General features: G+C 46.6%; 1 protein-coding gene across 1 annotated transcript in view; it reads right to left on the reverse strand.

Moving 5' to 3' along the window:
- Arhgap31 (Rho GTPase activating protein 31) overlaps nt 1–17,407 on the reverse strand; it is a 114,199-nt gene that overhangs the window by 24,674 nt on the left and 72,118 nt on the right. The window contains exons 3-6 of the mRNA XM_052740684.1: nt 16,605–16,749; nt 2,035–2,117; nt 982–1,089; nt 239–381 (exon numbers count right to left, since the gene is read on the reverse strand). Coding sequence (XP_052596644.1) covers nt 239–381; nt 982–1,089; nt 2,035–2,117; nt 16,605–16,749 — 479 coding nt within the window. The remainder of the gene's footprint in view (nt 1–238; nt 382–981; nt 1,090–2,034; nt 2,118–16,604; nt 16,750–17,407) is intronic.

Consider the following 17,407-nt stretch of genomic DNA (forward strand, 5'->3'; position numbering starts at 1 on the left):
TGATACGGTATTCAGTCAGAACTAAAGCCAAGACCACCCTCACTTATTATTAGATGTTTGAGACAGTGTCTCACATAAGCAGCGCAGACTGACCTTAAACTCTCTATGTAGGCAAGCCTGACCTGGAATGCCTGCTTTTCCCGCCTCCGCTTTCATACTCACTTTTTTGGGGGGCTCTAGGATTAGGGCAATAAGGGAGGTTAGGTGTGTGGGAACTATGCCAGGGGGAAGCCATTACCATCCTGCTGCAGAGGCCCTGGAGCACCACTGTTGAAGATTTGATCGGCATGATTCAGTATGAACTCAATCACCACCTGCTGGACCCGGACTGCCAGAAAGGCTGCGTCTCCGTTACAAATAGTGGCTTCGATCTTTTTACACCTGCGCGGGAGAAACATCCAGAGTGACTTCACCTTATAATAGGAGGCAGTGAGTCTTTTGTATAGGCCACATGTTTTAACTTTTCATGACCAACCAGAGAGAGAGACTCCCAATGGTAGTGAAGCCAAACCCACTAAATAGACTGGAAATCGCTGTCACACGACTATAAACATTGTCCATAAATGTACAGGACTGACTTCTTTTTACTTCATGGGGCTCCCTTCCACCTTTATCCAGCTGTCTCACATGCATTGCATGAAGCAGCTGATTGAAGTTAGAGGCATCTGTGACCTCACCAAAGCCAAGAAAAGCCGATGAGCCCCGGAGGGGGGAAAAAAAAGGCCTTTTCAAGAAATGGTAACATACAGAGCCATAACTTTAGCCACACTGGGATTATGGCCAACAAATGCCTTTGGAACCAGAGTTTCCAAGCTAGCAGGCCAAGAGCTTAAACTTTTAAAGGCACTTTTGATTCATATATGCTATAAAAAGATGACTGAGCCATAGGTCTGTCTTCCATGGTTCTAGCTTTGAAGCACTCAGGCTTTGTTGCTGCTCAGAGCAGTGCAGGCTGCTGTGAGCCCGTGGGGTGGTAGTTACCTGAGGAGGTTTGGGGCCCACACCAGGGCCAGGTTCCTGGCATGCATGTTGGTCTTGCTGCTGAATGAGGCGATGTGGGCCAGGTGTCGAATCAGGTATTCCAAGGTCCTGAAACAGTTCATGTCTTTGTTGGATTTTTTGCGAAGTGAGACATGTCAGCACCTACGTGACATCTGTCACTTGAAGGTCCCGACCAGGTTGGGATTTAAGACAATCTGCATTATGAACTTTAAAGGAACAGTGGGAAGAGATCAAGGAAGGTAGCTTTCTCGACTCCAGGGCCACTGACTCAGGAAGGGGGCAGGTGTCAATGTTGTCAGATGTCATCGGAAACCGCTGGAGCAGATCCACAGACAGGAACAGGGAACCACAGACCGCACACCCTGAGCAGTTAGCGAACAACTTGTTTCTTTTCCACCTTGGGAAAATTCACCTCCCCACGGTCCTCAAAGAGGGTCTCATTTTGATTCTTAGAGGACATCCGTATAGCTACAGACTAACTTGGTTCTTGTTAATGGGCTCATTTCACAGACAAGTATTTGTTGATCACAACGAAGCTCTTTTTAACTCCACATCAAACTCCACCCCCACTTTGAAAGGTAAACGGATGTAGGTAACACTGAGAAAGTTAGTACCATGTGGGCTAATCTGTGGGAATAGAAAGGATGAGGATGATGTCTGGGCTATTTTTAAGGAGCCAGTAGAGATAATAGCGCTGAAGAGTCACCATCACCCCCAGCTTTAAGGCCATCTGGGACTCCAAAGGTTTGTTTGTAGCATAATTCTGGCTATGAACCAAGGATGTCACCATGAGGCTGGCTTGTGTGATAGGGATGACTTTTGGGGGGACTGTCTTGAGTGCCCTGCCAATGAAGACAGATTTGCCCTTGGCTGCTAATGTCCCTGGTTGGATATCTGCTCATCCTGATAACACTTGACTATTCAGGAATTTCCAAATGTCCCCAGGAAAGCCACCATCCATTTGTGTCAGTTGCCACACCTCCCCGCCTCCTTGATGTTTGACCACACTGAGTCTGAATGGTTCTTTCTTACCTATAATGGGGTGGGGGCAGCTCCTGGATAACATTCTGGATTCGGGCTAGCTGTCCTTCTTCCGGGCAATGAGACACCGCTTCCTGTGGAGAAGAACATGAAGTACCCAGTGAGTACCCAGGAGCCAGCATCCTTCCTGCACCCCCTGGTCTTATTTAGGACTCAGGTCCTCCAGCCTCACAACCGTGTGCTTGCAGATCCCATCCCAGAAGCACCCTTGTCTGTATCGGCAGCCAGCCGAATGCTCTTTCTGAGTTTCACTGAGTCAAGCGTCTTCACCCTGTATGCACACAGGAGGGGGGTGTCTCTGTGTGCCCTCAGATGTTGTTTTGTGTCCAGAAAAGAATGTATAGGATCTAAAAGTGTCTTGCATGGCAGAGAGTCATAGACACTCACACTCAGAGAGACAACATTAGACAGAGATGTCACAGGGACACAGGTTTACTCAGTCCTCGTGGGTGTGAACAGCTACTTACTTGTCACCTAGCCTGTGTCTATTCTATGACTTCCAGTCCTCAGTTGCTGCCTGTTTTGGCTGCCAAGGAGCAGAAAAGACGTGCCTTCCTTATCAGGGATAAGAGTTTCGTCCCCAGGATTTGGTGGCCTCGCCCTGATTTGCTCTCTGCTTATATCCTGTGTGGGCATTTTGTTCCCGTCAGTGCAGGGCCTTGCAGGGGGAGGCAGCGACACCATGAGGACAATGTGATGACAGGCTGGCTGGTGTCCATCTCTCACTAGCCTGAGGCTGCTGTGTGCCGCCAACATCCCTGAAGGTTCTACAGTTCCAGCCCCGTTTCCTATCTTGAGACTAGATCCTGCCAGTGTGCCATGATTAAAATGGATGGTCAACTTGACAGGATCTAAAAAAAAATCACTGAGGAGACAAGTCTTTTGGCTTGCCTGTGAAGGATTATCTAGATTAGGTTAATTAGAGCAAGGGGATGCACTCTAAATGTGGACAGCAAGCACCATGTTGTAGGTGTCCCGAAGACAAGGGAGACACAGAGCGGAGCTCAAGCATTCTTGCTGTTTCCTGACTCAGTGTGGACTAGCTGCCTCCGGTTCTTGCATTTACTTTGATAATCACCACCCGCGGCTGCAATAGAGTCAAAAACGACGATTCAAATCTGTGGGCTTTGTGCACTGTTTGCCTACATTTATTTGTTAGCTGGTGTTTCTGGCTTGGGCTGTGATTCTGGAGTGCTGGGTGTGGCTTAGTGGCGGAGCATTTGCTTTAGCTCGCACAAGGGGCTCTGCCAGCCCAACAAAACAAATAACCAAACAAACACACAGAGTTCCTTGTACTGTGCTGTGTCGATTCGGTGGTGATTGCGGCTTCTCAGACGGGTGAAGCAGGAAGGCCACGAGTGCGAGGCCTGCCTGGGCTCTAGAGTGAGCACAAGGGCCTCCCTAATAAACATATCAAGACCCTGTTTCAAAATTCATTCTATTTATTATAATTAGTTGTGTGTGAGTGTGTTTACACATGAGAAACATGTGAAAGGCTGAGAACAGCTTGCAAGAGCTGGTTGTCTCTTTCCATGATGTGGATCCCAGAGATCAAACTCAGGTCGTTGAGCTTGGCTGCAGGCACCTTTAACCGCTGAGCTATCTTGCTGTCCCCTGTCTTAAAGTTTTAAAAAAGGGCTGTGGCTCTAGCTCAGGGATACCATGTAAGAGGCCCTGGGCCTAGTCTCTGGCACCACACAACAAACAACATCACAGCAGCAGCAACAACAATAACAACAACAAACATTCGTGTTATACTCTTAGCAGCGATAGTCTTTAGACACTTTACTGCTCACTGAAATCGGAAACCGATGAACTTTCCTGGACACCCGCCGTTTGCTGGGCCCTTCTCCAAGCCATATCCGCTGTGTATGTTCTGACTTAGAAGGGTTCTAAGGTCCTGCCTGGGTCCCCCATCCCTCTCACCCCCGTTCCCACACCATTCCTATGCTGAACAAGGTGTGTGTCAACATGCTCCCGCTCCCCCGTGTGTTTGTTTTTAAATTAAAATTTAAAGTAAGCACATGAGTGATGGGTTTCATTATGATATATATATATATATATATATATATATATATATATATTTTTTTTTTGGTTTTTCGAGACAGGGTTTCTCTGTGTAGCTTTTGCGCCTTTTCCTGGAACTCACTTGGTAGCCCAGGCTGGCCTCGAACTCACAGAGATCCGCCTGGCTCTGCCTCCCGAGTGCTGGGATTAAAGGCGTGCGCCACCACCGCCCGGCTCATTATGATATTTTAAGTCTGTGCACACACGGGCACCAGACAGAGAAGTATGTCTTTTGGCTTCCCATGTCCGTCTCTGCCTCACTCCCCTGGAACAGGGTCTCTCACTGAGCCTGGAGCTTTACAGTTAGCCCCAGAGGTCCTGGCGTCTCCTGCATCACTGCAGAAGTGCCCGTGACTTTGTCCAGGTTTCTGTGGGTGATGAGAACCAGCATTCAGGTCCTCGGCTTGCGCATCAAGTGCTCTTAACCACTGAGCTATCTCCCCAGACCACCCCCTTCTCAACGGAAGTAAAACTCTTATCTGTATCTACATGTATGCCCACTATTTGAAAAAGGCAGCCAGACACCGCAATGTGGAAAATTTGAGTTATCTTTTCCCGAGAGGAGGGAAACGTGGGTTGGAGTGTCATAGTCACGGCCCTCACTCTGCGGGTGGGTGTGCCTGCTGTGAACAGAGCCAGCGCTAGCACCTGTGCATGATCGAGGGGGCAGGGGCATGGGAGGCCTCTATGGAGGAGCCCTACCCCTGCCGTCTCCTTCCTGGAACATTATTTAGAAAGCAGAATTTCAGGGGCCACACTCCCGGCAGGCAGGGAGAAGCTCATATGGAAAGGGAAGGCGAGCCCTCCAGACAACCTGGGCTGCAGAACAGGGCGTGGATCCTCACGGTTTGGTTCCACGGAGCAACACCCAGGGAGAGTCCGGGAGGCTGCAGGACTGTCCCTGCACAGCCAGGACCAAGCTCTGCGGCGCTTGGCCCATTTCCCTCTTTATAGGAGGTGTCTAGAGCTGACTGTCGGGGCACTTGCCAACAACAGCAATGGAAAACTGAAAGATGTATTTGGGGGATAAAGGTGCAGGTGGAGATAGCAGCCCTCATGGAAAGTTCCTTCGGGATTTTAGGGAGCGGTTCAGTCATTGTCGGTCTCCTAAGCCAGTGGTTCTCAACCTGTAGGTGGTGACCCTGCGTGTGTGTGTGTGTGTGTGTGTGTGTGTGTGTGTGTGTGTGTGTATGTGTGTGTGGCGTTGAATAACCCTTTCATAGGGATCCCCTAAGAACACCAGAAAACCAAAAAACAGATATTTATGTTATGATTCATAACAGCAGCAAAATTACAGTCATGAAACAGCAATAAAAATAATTTTATGGTTGGGGGTCACCACAACATGAGGTACTGTATTAAAGGGTCGCAGCTTTAGGAAGGTTGAGAACTACTTTCTTAAGCCAAGAGGCAGGTTAACCCTTGAAGCTTGCTGGGCCCAGTGAGAACTACCTTTTATTTCCATATTCACAGTCTCTCCCCACGGCACCCGTGCCATATCCAGAAACTCACTTTCTTTTTCTTTCCATTGAATTACTTAACCAGACAGGGTCTTTCTATGTAAGCCAGGTTGGCCTTGAACTCACAATCTTCCTGCCTCAACCTCCCCTGAGCTGGTATTTGTGGGAGGGGACACCAAGCTTGGCTTAAATCCTCATTTTTCTCTGGGAGAAGATCGGGCCACTGAAAATACACTTTAGGTTTGTGATCCCAACTGCTCAGATCCTATTGGTGGGCATTTGGAGAGTAGAGTTGAAGCTTTACCCACCCTAATTTGTGTGTGTGTGTGTGTGTGTGTGTGTGTGTGTGTGTGTGTGTGTGTGTGTGTGAACCGGAAGAGAAAGCTGGCCAATTTGGCTAATGTTTCAGTCTCAGAGATCTGGGATGAGCCCTGCACTACTTGCTCTCTATCACCATTCAGGTGATCGTCTTCCTGACCTCTGAGGGGCCAGACAAAGGCAGGGCTCTCTCCTCAGGCCCGTGGGGTACTCGCTCTAGGCCTCTGCTTTTCAGAAGCCACCTCTGCCCTACAGCTCAGCTCCTCCTGCCCAGAGAGCCATCCTCGATAGGGCGGCCCAATGCAAATGAGCCAGAAGGGTTTTCTCTCTGCACCCTGGGGCAATTAGAAAATTAATGTGTGTGTGTGTGTGTGTGTGTGTGTGTGTGTGTGTGTGTGTGTGTGTGTACACATATGTGCAAGTCAGAGGATGATATGCCTTTTACCTGCTGAGCCACAGGCCCCCTGGCTACAATTTTAAGTTTTATCAATTACTTAAAAACGACTATAAACCATTTTTTATTAAATTCTTTGACACCATAACTAAGTTTTTAAAAAGTAATGATCAGAAAAAAATTAAAGAGAGGTTAATTTTCCTTGGAACTGTAAGCCTTCAGTCCCCGGGGGATAATTACTGTTTTCCTCTAGGTAGTCCTTGTGAATGCATCCTTGTTACATCTCTGGATGTCATCAATACTGGGTGATCCAGCCCTCCTGTGAATTCTCTATCCCAGCTCCCGTCACGGCCACCTTGCCCGTTCCATGCCAGGCACTGGTCTCCACAGGTTCTCTCAAGCTGGGCATCAACCCCACCCCCAAGCCCAGGCCTTTGGACCTGCTGTTTCCTCTTGTCATCCACTTCACCGGATACGGGTATAATCTGTCCCCTCACTCTATCCCTATCTGTTCAGATTCCGCCTCACGGAGAGAACTCTGGTGCCCCTAAAAGAGCAGGCCCTGTCCATTTGTCTCTCCCCAGCCCTGGGCTACTTTTCTTCATAGTATTTATTAACAGCTCTCATGAAACACCCGTGTATTACAAGAGTTTATCATCTCTCTTCCTCTCTCTCTTTCATTTAAATAGAACTTTCAATAAATAAGGATTGTATCTGTCTTGTTCACCATTAAATCTCCAGGCCCCGGAACTATGCCTTCCAGCTGCCTGTAGAAGGTCCCAACAAACAGCTGTTGAATGAGTCAATATTTTGCTTTATCCTTAAAAATGGCAGACAGCCACATGTGGGCCACACCTTGAAGACAGTGCCACCTAGGAGCACTCTCCCTTATGATGAGCACTGTCAGGGATCAACCCGAGGCCCAAGGTTAAAGGTTTCTGAGGATGAGGGTCTTTCTTTTTTCTTTTTAAAAAGATGTTTTAAAAGATTAGTTTTTTTAGGCCGGGCGGTGGTGGTGCACGCCTTTAGTCCCAGCACTCGGGAGGCAGAGCCAGGTGGATCTCTGTGAGTTCGAGGCCAGCCTGGGCTACCAAGTGAGTCCCAGGAAAGGCGCAAAGCTACACAGAGAAACCCTGTCTCGAAAAACCAAAAAAAAAAAAAAAAAAAAAAAAAAAGATTAGTTTTTTTAAAATCTATGTTTATGTGTGTGTGTGTGCGTGCATGAGTTATGTGTCGCACTTGCACTGGGGTGTTGAAGGAGGCTAGAGAGCATGGGACTACCTGCAACTGGTGGTTATGACTCCCTGGAGCTGGGAACCAAACTCAGGTCCTTTGCAAGAGCAAGCGGTCAGTGCTGAACTGCTGAGCCTTTTCTCCAGCTCCCTATTTTATTTTTAATTATGTGTGATGTGCGTGCGTGCGTGCGTGCGTGCGTGCGTGTGTGCACGTGCACATGAGTGCACGTGCCCAAAACGGCCAGAGATGCTGGATCCCCTTGGAGCTGGAGTTACAAGCGGCTGGGCTGTGAGCTGCCTACCGTGGGTCCTCTGAAAGAACAGCACTCGCTCGTCACTGCTGAGCCACCTCTCCAGTCCCAAGGGCTTTTCAGTTTTAAAAAGGTCGCTGGCTATTTGTCCCTGTGCTTTATCCAACCTTGGTCTCAACAATTCTCGCTCATATAAACCCTCCTCATTCTCGCTAATTGGACTCCCAGAGATCCACCCAGGGCCTAGTCATGGATCTCTGCATCCAGATCCCTCAGTAGTTGGATGAGGTTTCTAGCATGACAATTAGGGTGTTTGGCCATCCCATCACCAGAGTAGGTCAGTTCAGGCTGTCTCTCGACCACTGAAACCCATGAACTATGAACCAATGGCTGAGGGGTCCCCACTGGATCAGGCCCTCTGAATAGGTGAGACAGTTGATTGGCTTGATCTGTTTGGGAGGCATCCAGGCAGTGGGACCGGGTCCTGTGCTCATTGTATGAGTTGGCTGTTTGAAACCTGGGGCCTATGCAGGATTGCTTGGCTCGGCCTGGGAGGAGGGGACTGGACCTACCTGGACTGAGTCTACCAGGTTGATCTCAGTCCTCGGGGGAGGCTTTGCCCTGGAGGAGGTGGGAATGGGGGGGTGGGCTGGGGGGAAGGTGAGGGGGATGAGAGGGGGGAGAACAAGGGAATCTGTGGCTGATATGTAGAACTGAATTGTATTGCAAAATAAAAAAAAAAAAAAAAAAAGGTCGCTGGCAAGCCACGACAGTTGCCTTCCAACCCCTCGGGCTCCGTAGCTTTCTTGAGCTCATAAACCACGTGCCATTGTTGAGTCTCTAATTAGCCCCAAGCTACATTTTGGGTGACTTATGTGAGTCAACAAACTTGTGAGCAAACATTTGCTGAGTAACCATTCCAATATTTTCCTATAGCTGGAAGGGAGAAGCGTAATAATGAGTAAGATAAATACGGTCCTGTCCTTAGGTAGAATTTTAACTCAACAAAGGAGATCGGGACATAAAGAAATGACTCCGAGGGGCTGTGAAGATGGCCCAGAGCACTTGCCGTGACAGTCTGAGGACTGAGTTGAGATTCCCAGTCCCCATGTAAGGAGATGGGCCACATGCCTCTAAGCCTACCACTGTGGGACAGAGACTGGTGGAGGCAGTGTGTCCCTGGAGCCCCCTGGCTAGTGCATCTGGTCCAAATGCCGAGCTTCAGGCTCAGTGAGACTGCCTCAAGGGGGTAGGGGAGGGCACAAGAGAGCAACACCCAAGGCCCTTCTGCACTTATGCACACAGGTACATGCAGCACCCCCACCCCCAACGACCTTAACACAAATGCAATAAATAGTTAAACCACTATTCCCTAGGAACTCCAACTTAGCAACGTTCACTTGAGTTTAATGATTTTAACGGGATCAATGAGAAGAAAATTTGAATTTTCCCTAAAATGAATGTTGCATTTTCTTTCCTCTGCAAAATAAGGTACATTGAATAATTGCTTCCAAAGATACCAGGTCCTGTGTCCTGGAAATGATACTTTATTTGAGAAAAAAAAAAGGGTGGTGGTCTTTGCAGCTGTGATTAAGTTGAGGACCTTGAGCTGGGGGATGATCTTAGATTCCCTAGGTCACCCCCCAAATGCAGTTTATAGCTGTCCTTACAAGAGAGAGACACTGTGCCAGAAGAGAACTCCACGTGACCCTGGAGGCAAGATTGAGGGATGTGCCCAAAAGCCCATCAATGTCAATAGCTGTTAGGGCTGGAAGAGGTCAGGAATGCCTTTTTCTCCAAGGCCCCCAGAGGGAGTGGGAAGTCACCGCCATGACACTGTTTTTAACTCTTGGCTTTCCGAGGTGTGACAGAATAAGTTAGTGTCATGGTTAGTTTTAATTGTCGATAATGGACACAGTCTGAACCACCTGGGAAGAGAGCACGTCAGTGAGGGGACCGTCTAGATCGGGTTGGCTGGTGATTTCTGTGGGAATTTCTTCCTTCCTTCCTTCCTTCCTTCCTTCCTTCCTTCCTTCCTTCCTTCCTTCCTTCCTTCCTTCCTTCCTTCTTCTTTCCTTCCTCTCCACCTCCCCCCGCCCAAAGCAGGGTCTGGACTGGATCTCACTCTGTAGACCAGGCTGGCATCAAGCCTAGAGAGATTCACCTGCCTCTGCTTCCCAAGTGCTGGGATTAAAAGCCTGTTCCACTATGCCTGGCACAGAGGGGTTTTCTTTCTATCTTTTTTTTTTTTTTTAAATTTAACTTCTTTGGGAGTTTCACACCAAGCATCCCAATTCTTGCTCACCTCCCAGTTCCCCCACATCCTCCCTTGTCCCTGCCCCTCCCCCATAAAAGAAAACGAAACACAGTAAGCAAGTAAACAAAAATAAAACAAAACAGAACAAAACCCGAAATCCCCCCAAACCCAAACCCAAACCAACAACAACAGAAAAATCTCTTTGCTTCTCCTTCTTTTCTGCCTCTCCCAACACCTCTTGATTCGTCCTGGTGACATGGGAGGTTTGGTGTGCCATGGAGGATACACCCCCTTGTCCCATCAGCTTTACTGGCAAATGTTCATTGCAATGAGCCGCTGGTCTGGTTCAAGGCCTCTGGTTTCCAGTACACCAGCCTCACTGGAGCCTCACCAGAACTCGGAGGGGTTTTCTTAATTGAGGGAAGAAGACCATTCCTGAACGTGGGAAGAAGCACTGTGGGTGCTTGTGACGGTCGGGGGACAATCTGTAGGAGTCAGCTTTCTCCTTACACCACATGAGTCCTGAGGATTGAACTCAGCTGGTTAGGCATGGTTGCAAGCACATGTACCTCCCCCACACCCCTAAGGTTGCTTTTTTATGTTTTATTTTATTATTTTATATGCGTGGGTAGTTTGCCTGCACGTATGTCTGCGCTACTTGCATGCAGTGCCCAGGAAAGCCAGAAGAGGGCATCAGAGCCCCCTAGAACTAGGGTTAAAAGACTGAGTGGCCACGTGAGTGTTAGGAATTGAACCCAGGTCCTCGGGAAGAGGAAGAGCAGACAGTGAACGCTCTTAACCTCTGAGCCATCTCTTCAGCTCTAAATTGGTTTTGTCCAGGCATTTTTGTCATAGCAACAGGAAATAAACTAAGACAGTCAGTTTGTGGTAATTCGTTACAGTAGTCATGGAGACTAGTAACTTGAAAGTTGCAGGAAAAAAGTGCTTGTTATTGTTCTACTTAGAAGGGATCACTGTCAACCTACTTACCCAAGAAGTGGAAGAGAACCCCCCTCCCCTGGCCCGCATCCTCCAGCCCCAGTATGAGCACTGAGCACCGGCTTGCCTCAGGGTTAGGGTTAGGGTTAGGGTTAGGGTTAGGGTTAGCCTATACACTCTCACAGACTGCTTTCTTCCTATTTAATGTCATACTGTGGCCAGTAAAACATTCTTCTGAAATGTGTCTTTTCCTGTCTACATAGTTTTGAAACAATAGATTTGCCATTTATTTGTCTTTGATGGTAGAGATGTAGCTATTTTCCAAAACTGGGATGTTATGTATAATACCACAATGGATATAGTTGTATATCAGTTATTTTTGTTACCTTCTAATTATTACCCTAAAATTGGGCTCTAGAGTTACTGGATTAAAGAGCACCATGTGTTTAGATCCTTGATCATAATTTCAAATGACTTTCTGGGTTGCCCACCCCATTTACATTTCCAGTAGAAGATTATAAAGAGTGAGTTTTCTCACAGGCTTGCCAGCATGAAATGTAATATTTAAATGTATTTTTAAGATCATCAGTTAAGACCCCATACTGGTTTTGCAGAGAACTCAGGTTTGGTTCCTAACATTCACATAAAGCTCCCCGCCACCTGCAACTCCAGTTCCAGGGACACAATGCCCTCTTAGGCATGCACATGTGTGTGGTGCATGTACACTCATGTGGGCGCACATACACTCATGTGGGTGCACACATGTACACATAAATTAGACCAAAGAAATCTCTAAAAAAAGTAACATGCATGCTGGGTGGTGGTGGTGCATGCCTTTAACTCCAGCACTTGGGAGGTAGAGGCAGGGGTATCTGTGTGAGTTTGAGGCCAGCCTGGTCTACAAAGCAAGTTCCAGGACAGCCGGGATTGTTACACAGAGAAAGCCTATCTCAAAACAACAACAACAACAACAACAGATTAACATGCAAATATATCTTTCTAGTAGCTTATACATAATTATGTTTCTCTGAATTGTCTGTTGAAGTATTTTGCTCATTTATTAAGTGAGGTGTTATGTATTTTTTCTTTTTATTGATAAGCAGTAGTTCTCTATAATTAAGGAATATTAATCTCTTTGTCATTTATTAAGAATAGTGTATTTTTTAAAATATTTATTTATTTATGCATGAGTGCTCTATTTGCGTGCATGCCTGCAGGCCAGAAGAGGGCACCAGATCTCATTACAGATGGTTGTGAGCCACCATGTGGTTGCTGAGAATTGAACTCAGGACCTCTGGAGGAGCAGGCAGTGCTCTTAACTGCCGAGTCATCTCTCCAGCCTGAATGGTGTATTTTTAACAGATGGATCCATATAGCCCTGACTGGCCTCTCACTGGACATATGGCTGCAGCTGGTCCTGAATTCTCAATCCTTTGCCTTCATCTCCCAGCACTGAGATTACCCGGGGACACCATCAGGCCCTGCTTAAGAATATATATAATAAGTTTTATTTTATTTTATGTGTATGGGGCTTTTGCCAGCATGTAAGTTCTCACACCACATGGATACCTGGTGCTTGAGGAAGTGAGAAAAGTATGTTGAATCCCTTGGAACTGGAGTTACAGATGGTTGTGAACCACCATGTGGGTCTCCTGGAAGAGCAGCCAGTGCTCTTAACTAGTAAGCCATTTTTCCAGCCCAACGGGAGAAAAAATACACACACACACACACACACACACACACACACACACACACACACACACACCCCATCTCTCCATCAACCTAAATAGTTTTTATTATTAATGTTTATATTAATATTTTACATTTTAATTTTATCAGTGTATTTTTTAGCATAGGAAAAGATAATGTATATGTGGTTTAATTTGTCAAATTTGGCTTTTGTTTTTTTTCCCTCTGCTTTTTCTGTGAGGACACTCTTCAACACTCTGAGGCCTGCTAAACAGTAAGAAGGTAACTCGTTTTCCCCCATAGGTAGCTGGCTCTCAACACGGCTCATGGACATCATCTTTCACTGTGTCTTCTGTTAGGTTACTAATAGCTGACACCTTTCAGAACCCACACTGTATATGAGTGGTGTGGGAGCTGTGAGCAGAATTTGCATCTTTATCTCCACCTAGGACCGGTACTCAGCTGAGGGTGACAGTAGGAACTACTTCATAAGGTACTAAATGAGGTCCTACTCAGGAGTAACGGGTACTAAATGAGGTCCTACTCAGGAGTAACAGGTACTAAATGAGATCCTACTCAGGAGTAACAGGTACTAAATGAGATCCTACTCAGGAGTAAAAGGTACTAAATGAAATCCTACTCAGGAGTAACAGGTACTAAATGAGATCCTACTCAGGAGTAAAAGGTACTAAATGAGATCCTACTCATGAGTAACAGGTACTAAATGAGATTCTACTTAGGAGTAAAAGGCACTAAATGAGATCCTAGTTAGGAGTAAAAGGTACTAATTGAGATGCTGCTCATGAGTTTATGACAGACTAATCACTCAGTTACATGGCAGCTATTATCATTATTATTCCATTATTATTTTTTAAATCCTCTTATTAATCCAATGAGGTAGTATTTGACTTCAGCCATGCAAGTAAGTCAGACAAAGTGTGAGAGTGTGATAGAGCTGTAATTTTCACATCCCCAAGGTTTGCTTATACCATCAAATTCATTACTGGAGTCAAATAAATCCACTAAAGGACAAATTCTGCAACATAATTAATCAGTAGGCCTTAGCTCTGTAGAAATTAGCAACCGAAACAAAACATTCCTATTTTACTTTTTAGTGTCCAGTACTGTCTAAACTCACGTTATTTCCTTCAATCAGATGAAAAGCTGACAAAAAGTTGCCTTCCAGCATGTCTTTTTTCTATTTTTCCTATTCTCCCAGTCCTGGTAAAAGGACCAAAAAATGAATTTTGTCACGGCAGGAGCGGGACGGAGGAGCTGACCCTAGGCTATTGACAGAATTAGGAAGAAATCGTTTCTAAAGTTTCTTATGAAGAATTCCCCTAGCCACCCACAACTCTACACCAGCAACTACAGGTTGGTGTAGTTGAACATTTATGATTAAGGTTTTCATGTGCTTTGGGCTATTTTTCACTAGAAATCAATGTATTCTGTGGGTCAGGTTATGAAAATTAATATACAAAAGAGCTAATACTATAGTCATACCATTAAAATGAACACCACTCTTGAATTTCCTTCCTTTCAGGCTTTTAAAAAATTATCTTTTTCTTAAAATATTATGTGCGTGTGTGTGTGTGTGTGTGTGTGTGTGTGTGTGTGTGTGTGTGTGTGAATGCACGCGTGCGCGTGTGTATACACGTGGACCATGGCACATGTATGCATGTCACATGACACTGTGGGAGTCGGTTCTCTCTCTCTCTCTCTCTACCATGTTGGTCTCAGAGACCGAACTTGAGCTGGGGTTGTTAGGGTGGGCACCATCTCAAGTCTGCCTTTCTTTTAAGATGCATGTATATGTATGTAACTGTGCCTTTGTGAGTTTGTGTGTACTATATATGTGTGCCAGTACCCAAAGGTGCCAGAGGGTGTCGAGCCTCCAGGAACTGGAACTACAGGTGGCTTTTAATGACTGAACCATCTTTCCAGCCCTCCCAAGCATTTCTTAATATACATTTATGTATCTTGGTTTTTTTCCCCCCTGCTTTTCAATGATCACTGTGACCTTGTTCCTATATCAGTGAAAATACTTAAATCCATTGTGAGGTTCCAAGCCCAACTCTTGAGAATAATTATTCATGCCAGGCAGTGGTGGCACACGCCTTTAATCCCAGCACTTGGGGGACAGAGGCAGGTGGATCTGTGTGAGTTCGAGGCCAGCCTGGTCTACAAAGTGAGTTCCAGGACAGCCAGGGCTACACAGAAAGATCTTGTCTCAAAAACAAAAACACCAAAAAAGAATAATTATTCATTTATTTCTGCATGATTTTGAACTAAGTAACTTTTCATGTGGTCAAAAGTTTATTACAGGATATTGAGAAACAGCCTGTCACACCACTAGAGCCCAGATTTGGTTCATTTCTATTTATGATGCTAATTCGAGCGATTCCCTGACCCCTGCCCTCCAGCACTGCACAGGCCTTGCAGGGATGAGCAAGTACCTTCCCGGTACTCCTCTGATCTGTTCTCCTTTCTTTCCTCCCCAGACTGGATGATGTGGTCCAGTATTTTAGCATCCCCCATCCCTCTCTTCTTTTGCTTTTCCATTAACCCCCCGTTCTGCAGTCCACCTCTGTAGGCGTATGAGTTAAGCCAGATTTTCACTTTCTTATTTATTAATGTGGGAGCCCACAATGGTTTCCTAGTGAGATCTGAGCTGCATTAGGGGATGGCTTGCCCACGTGCAAGGTCACCAGGTGTCTGGAATGGTCTGCACTTGGCTGTGCGGGGTGGGGGGTCTTTTGCTCCACCTCTTGGCATTCCCTTAAAAGCCCTTTAGTAGAGACAGAAGGGGCTAGTGGGTTTTGATCCAGGCCCTCCCGAGGCTATCCTATGTTTCTAACTGTCTCTCTCCTCTATATTTCTATCTAAATATTTCTCACTTCTCCCTCTTCAAGAGTACCCTGGGGGGGAAAGAGGGAGCTGGTTCCCTCAATTAAAGCTTTTAATCACTATGCGCTTGGTATTAGTTTTCATTATAATACTGTCAAACAAAATCTGTTCTTGTCAAGTCTCACCTTTTTTTGCCCTCGGCCTGAGCGCTCCCCTTGTCCCCTGCCACCCACCAAAGCCTCTTTCTACATTCATGTCCCATGTGTCCTGTTGCCCACCACTTCCTGCATACCTCTTTCCCCCTTTCTGGGTCTACACTCTAGTGTCCTAGCCTGTACCTACACTTACATTCACTTACACACACACACACACACACACACACACACACACACACACACACACACCATGAGCGTGCATCAGAATGTGAGAGAAAACATGCAGCCTTTGTCTCCCTGTGTCTGGCTACCTTGTCAAGCCCACCTCTGATGCTAGGATGCCGCTATTCTGCCCTTGGCTCAGCAGCCCACCATCCCGTCCCATCCTCTCTCGGCCCGGTCCAGGTACTTTTCCATTTCCTTTCTCTTCTTAGCTTTCTGATCTATCTTTTGATGTTTGGGGGTTCTCTCTCCCTTTTCTACCTACTGGTCTCTCTCCCTGAGCCCAACCCCAAACACAGCAGGAACACTCTTTTGAAAATGAACCATCATGGCATCTAGCAAGTACGGGGTTGGGGGTGGGAGTGGGGATGGTGGGTAGGGGGTTGCTCAGATTCCTGCCCTGCCTCTGTTGTGTGACCTTGGGCCAGCCACTTTACTTCTTTGGTTCTCAGTTTCCTCCCTGTACAATGAGGCGCATTCAGTTGAATAAACAAAGAAATAATTTCACCCAGCTCTTAAAACAAACAGCATCATTCTAAAAACCCAAGAAAGAAATTAGCAAACAGACCCACAGCTCTCCTTCCCTTGGCCATCTTAACGTCCACCACTATGCTAAGATAATGCCAACCAGCTGGTGAGTTTTATTATTGTTATTTCAGTGTCGAAACTGCCCTTGGCCGGTCTCTGTATCCCACCCGCTAACCACAATGAAAATCCAAACACTCACCGTGAATTTCTCATAGAGCTCGTAGGTCAGGAGGGGGTTGGGCAGCTCCCTGAAGTAGAGCTTGCACAGGGAGCCCACACAGTGGATGTCTTGGAGGTACACTTCCCTTGTCAGATCTGGACATTGATCTGAGCCAAACTCTTGCCTGAAACAACACAGACGGAGACATAACAATCCCAGGGAACATGTGCTCCATGTCAGCAGCTGCTTGGAGGTATGGGGGTAAAAAGAGGCCACATTGCTGATCTGCCTGTCCTCTTGACCTCCATTCTACTATGGGCACCAGGAGGCCATTGGAGGGACACCACTTTTGGAGGCTGAAGCTTGCTTGGAAGTAGGCTGTGACTTGAGCTCAGAAAACTCATTTGGGAACAGAAATTCCCAATGGCACTATATCTGTGCCTTGGTAATGAGCACTGGGAAGGGTATGAAAAATTTGCCCAAAGAGCCTGTTGAGATTTCAGTTTTCTCAAGACATTACTCAAAATTAAACTCCTTTTTATCAGTGAGACCTAAAACCGGGAAGTGGGGTAGGGTGGGTGTCATGTCTTATCACCGAGCTCCACGGCCATGTCACAAACTCGCTTTATCTGGGTAGTCAAACCCAAGGCTTGAGGACCTAACTCAACTACCTCTCTGATGCTCAGTGGAACTTTCTGGGTTGCTTGGTGGTGACTCCGGCATGTCCCACGAGTGTGGGACCATCCTAAGCAGTTCACAGTGGGATCCTAGGAACACCAAGATAATCTGGCTCCAGGTTCTGTGCTGTTTTCTTTCTTTCTTTCCTTTTATTTAATTTTCTT

The sequence above is a fragment of the Peromyscus californicus genome, unplaced genomic scaffold (genome assembly GCF_007827085.1).
Source record: "Peromyscus californicus insignis strain IS unplaced genomic scaffold, ASM782708v3 Scaffold_16__1_contigs__length_79575227, whole genome shotgun sequence".
In the NCBI taxonomy this organism is placed as follows: Eukaryota; Metazoa; Chordata; class Mammalia; order Rodentia; family Cricetidae; genus Peromyscus; species Peromyscus californicus.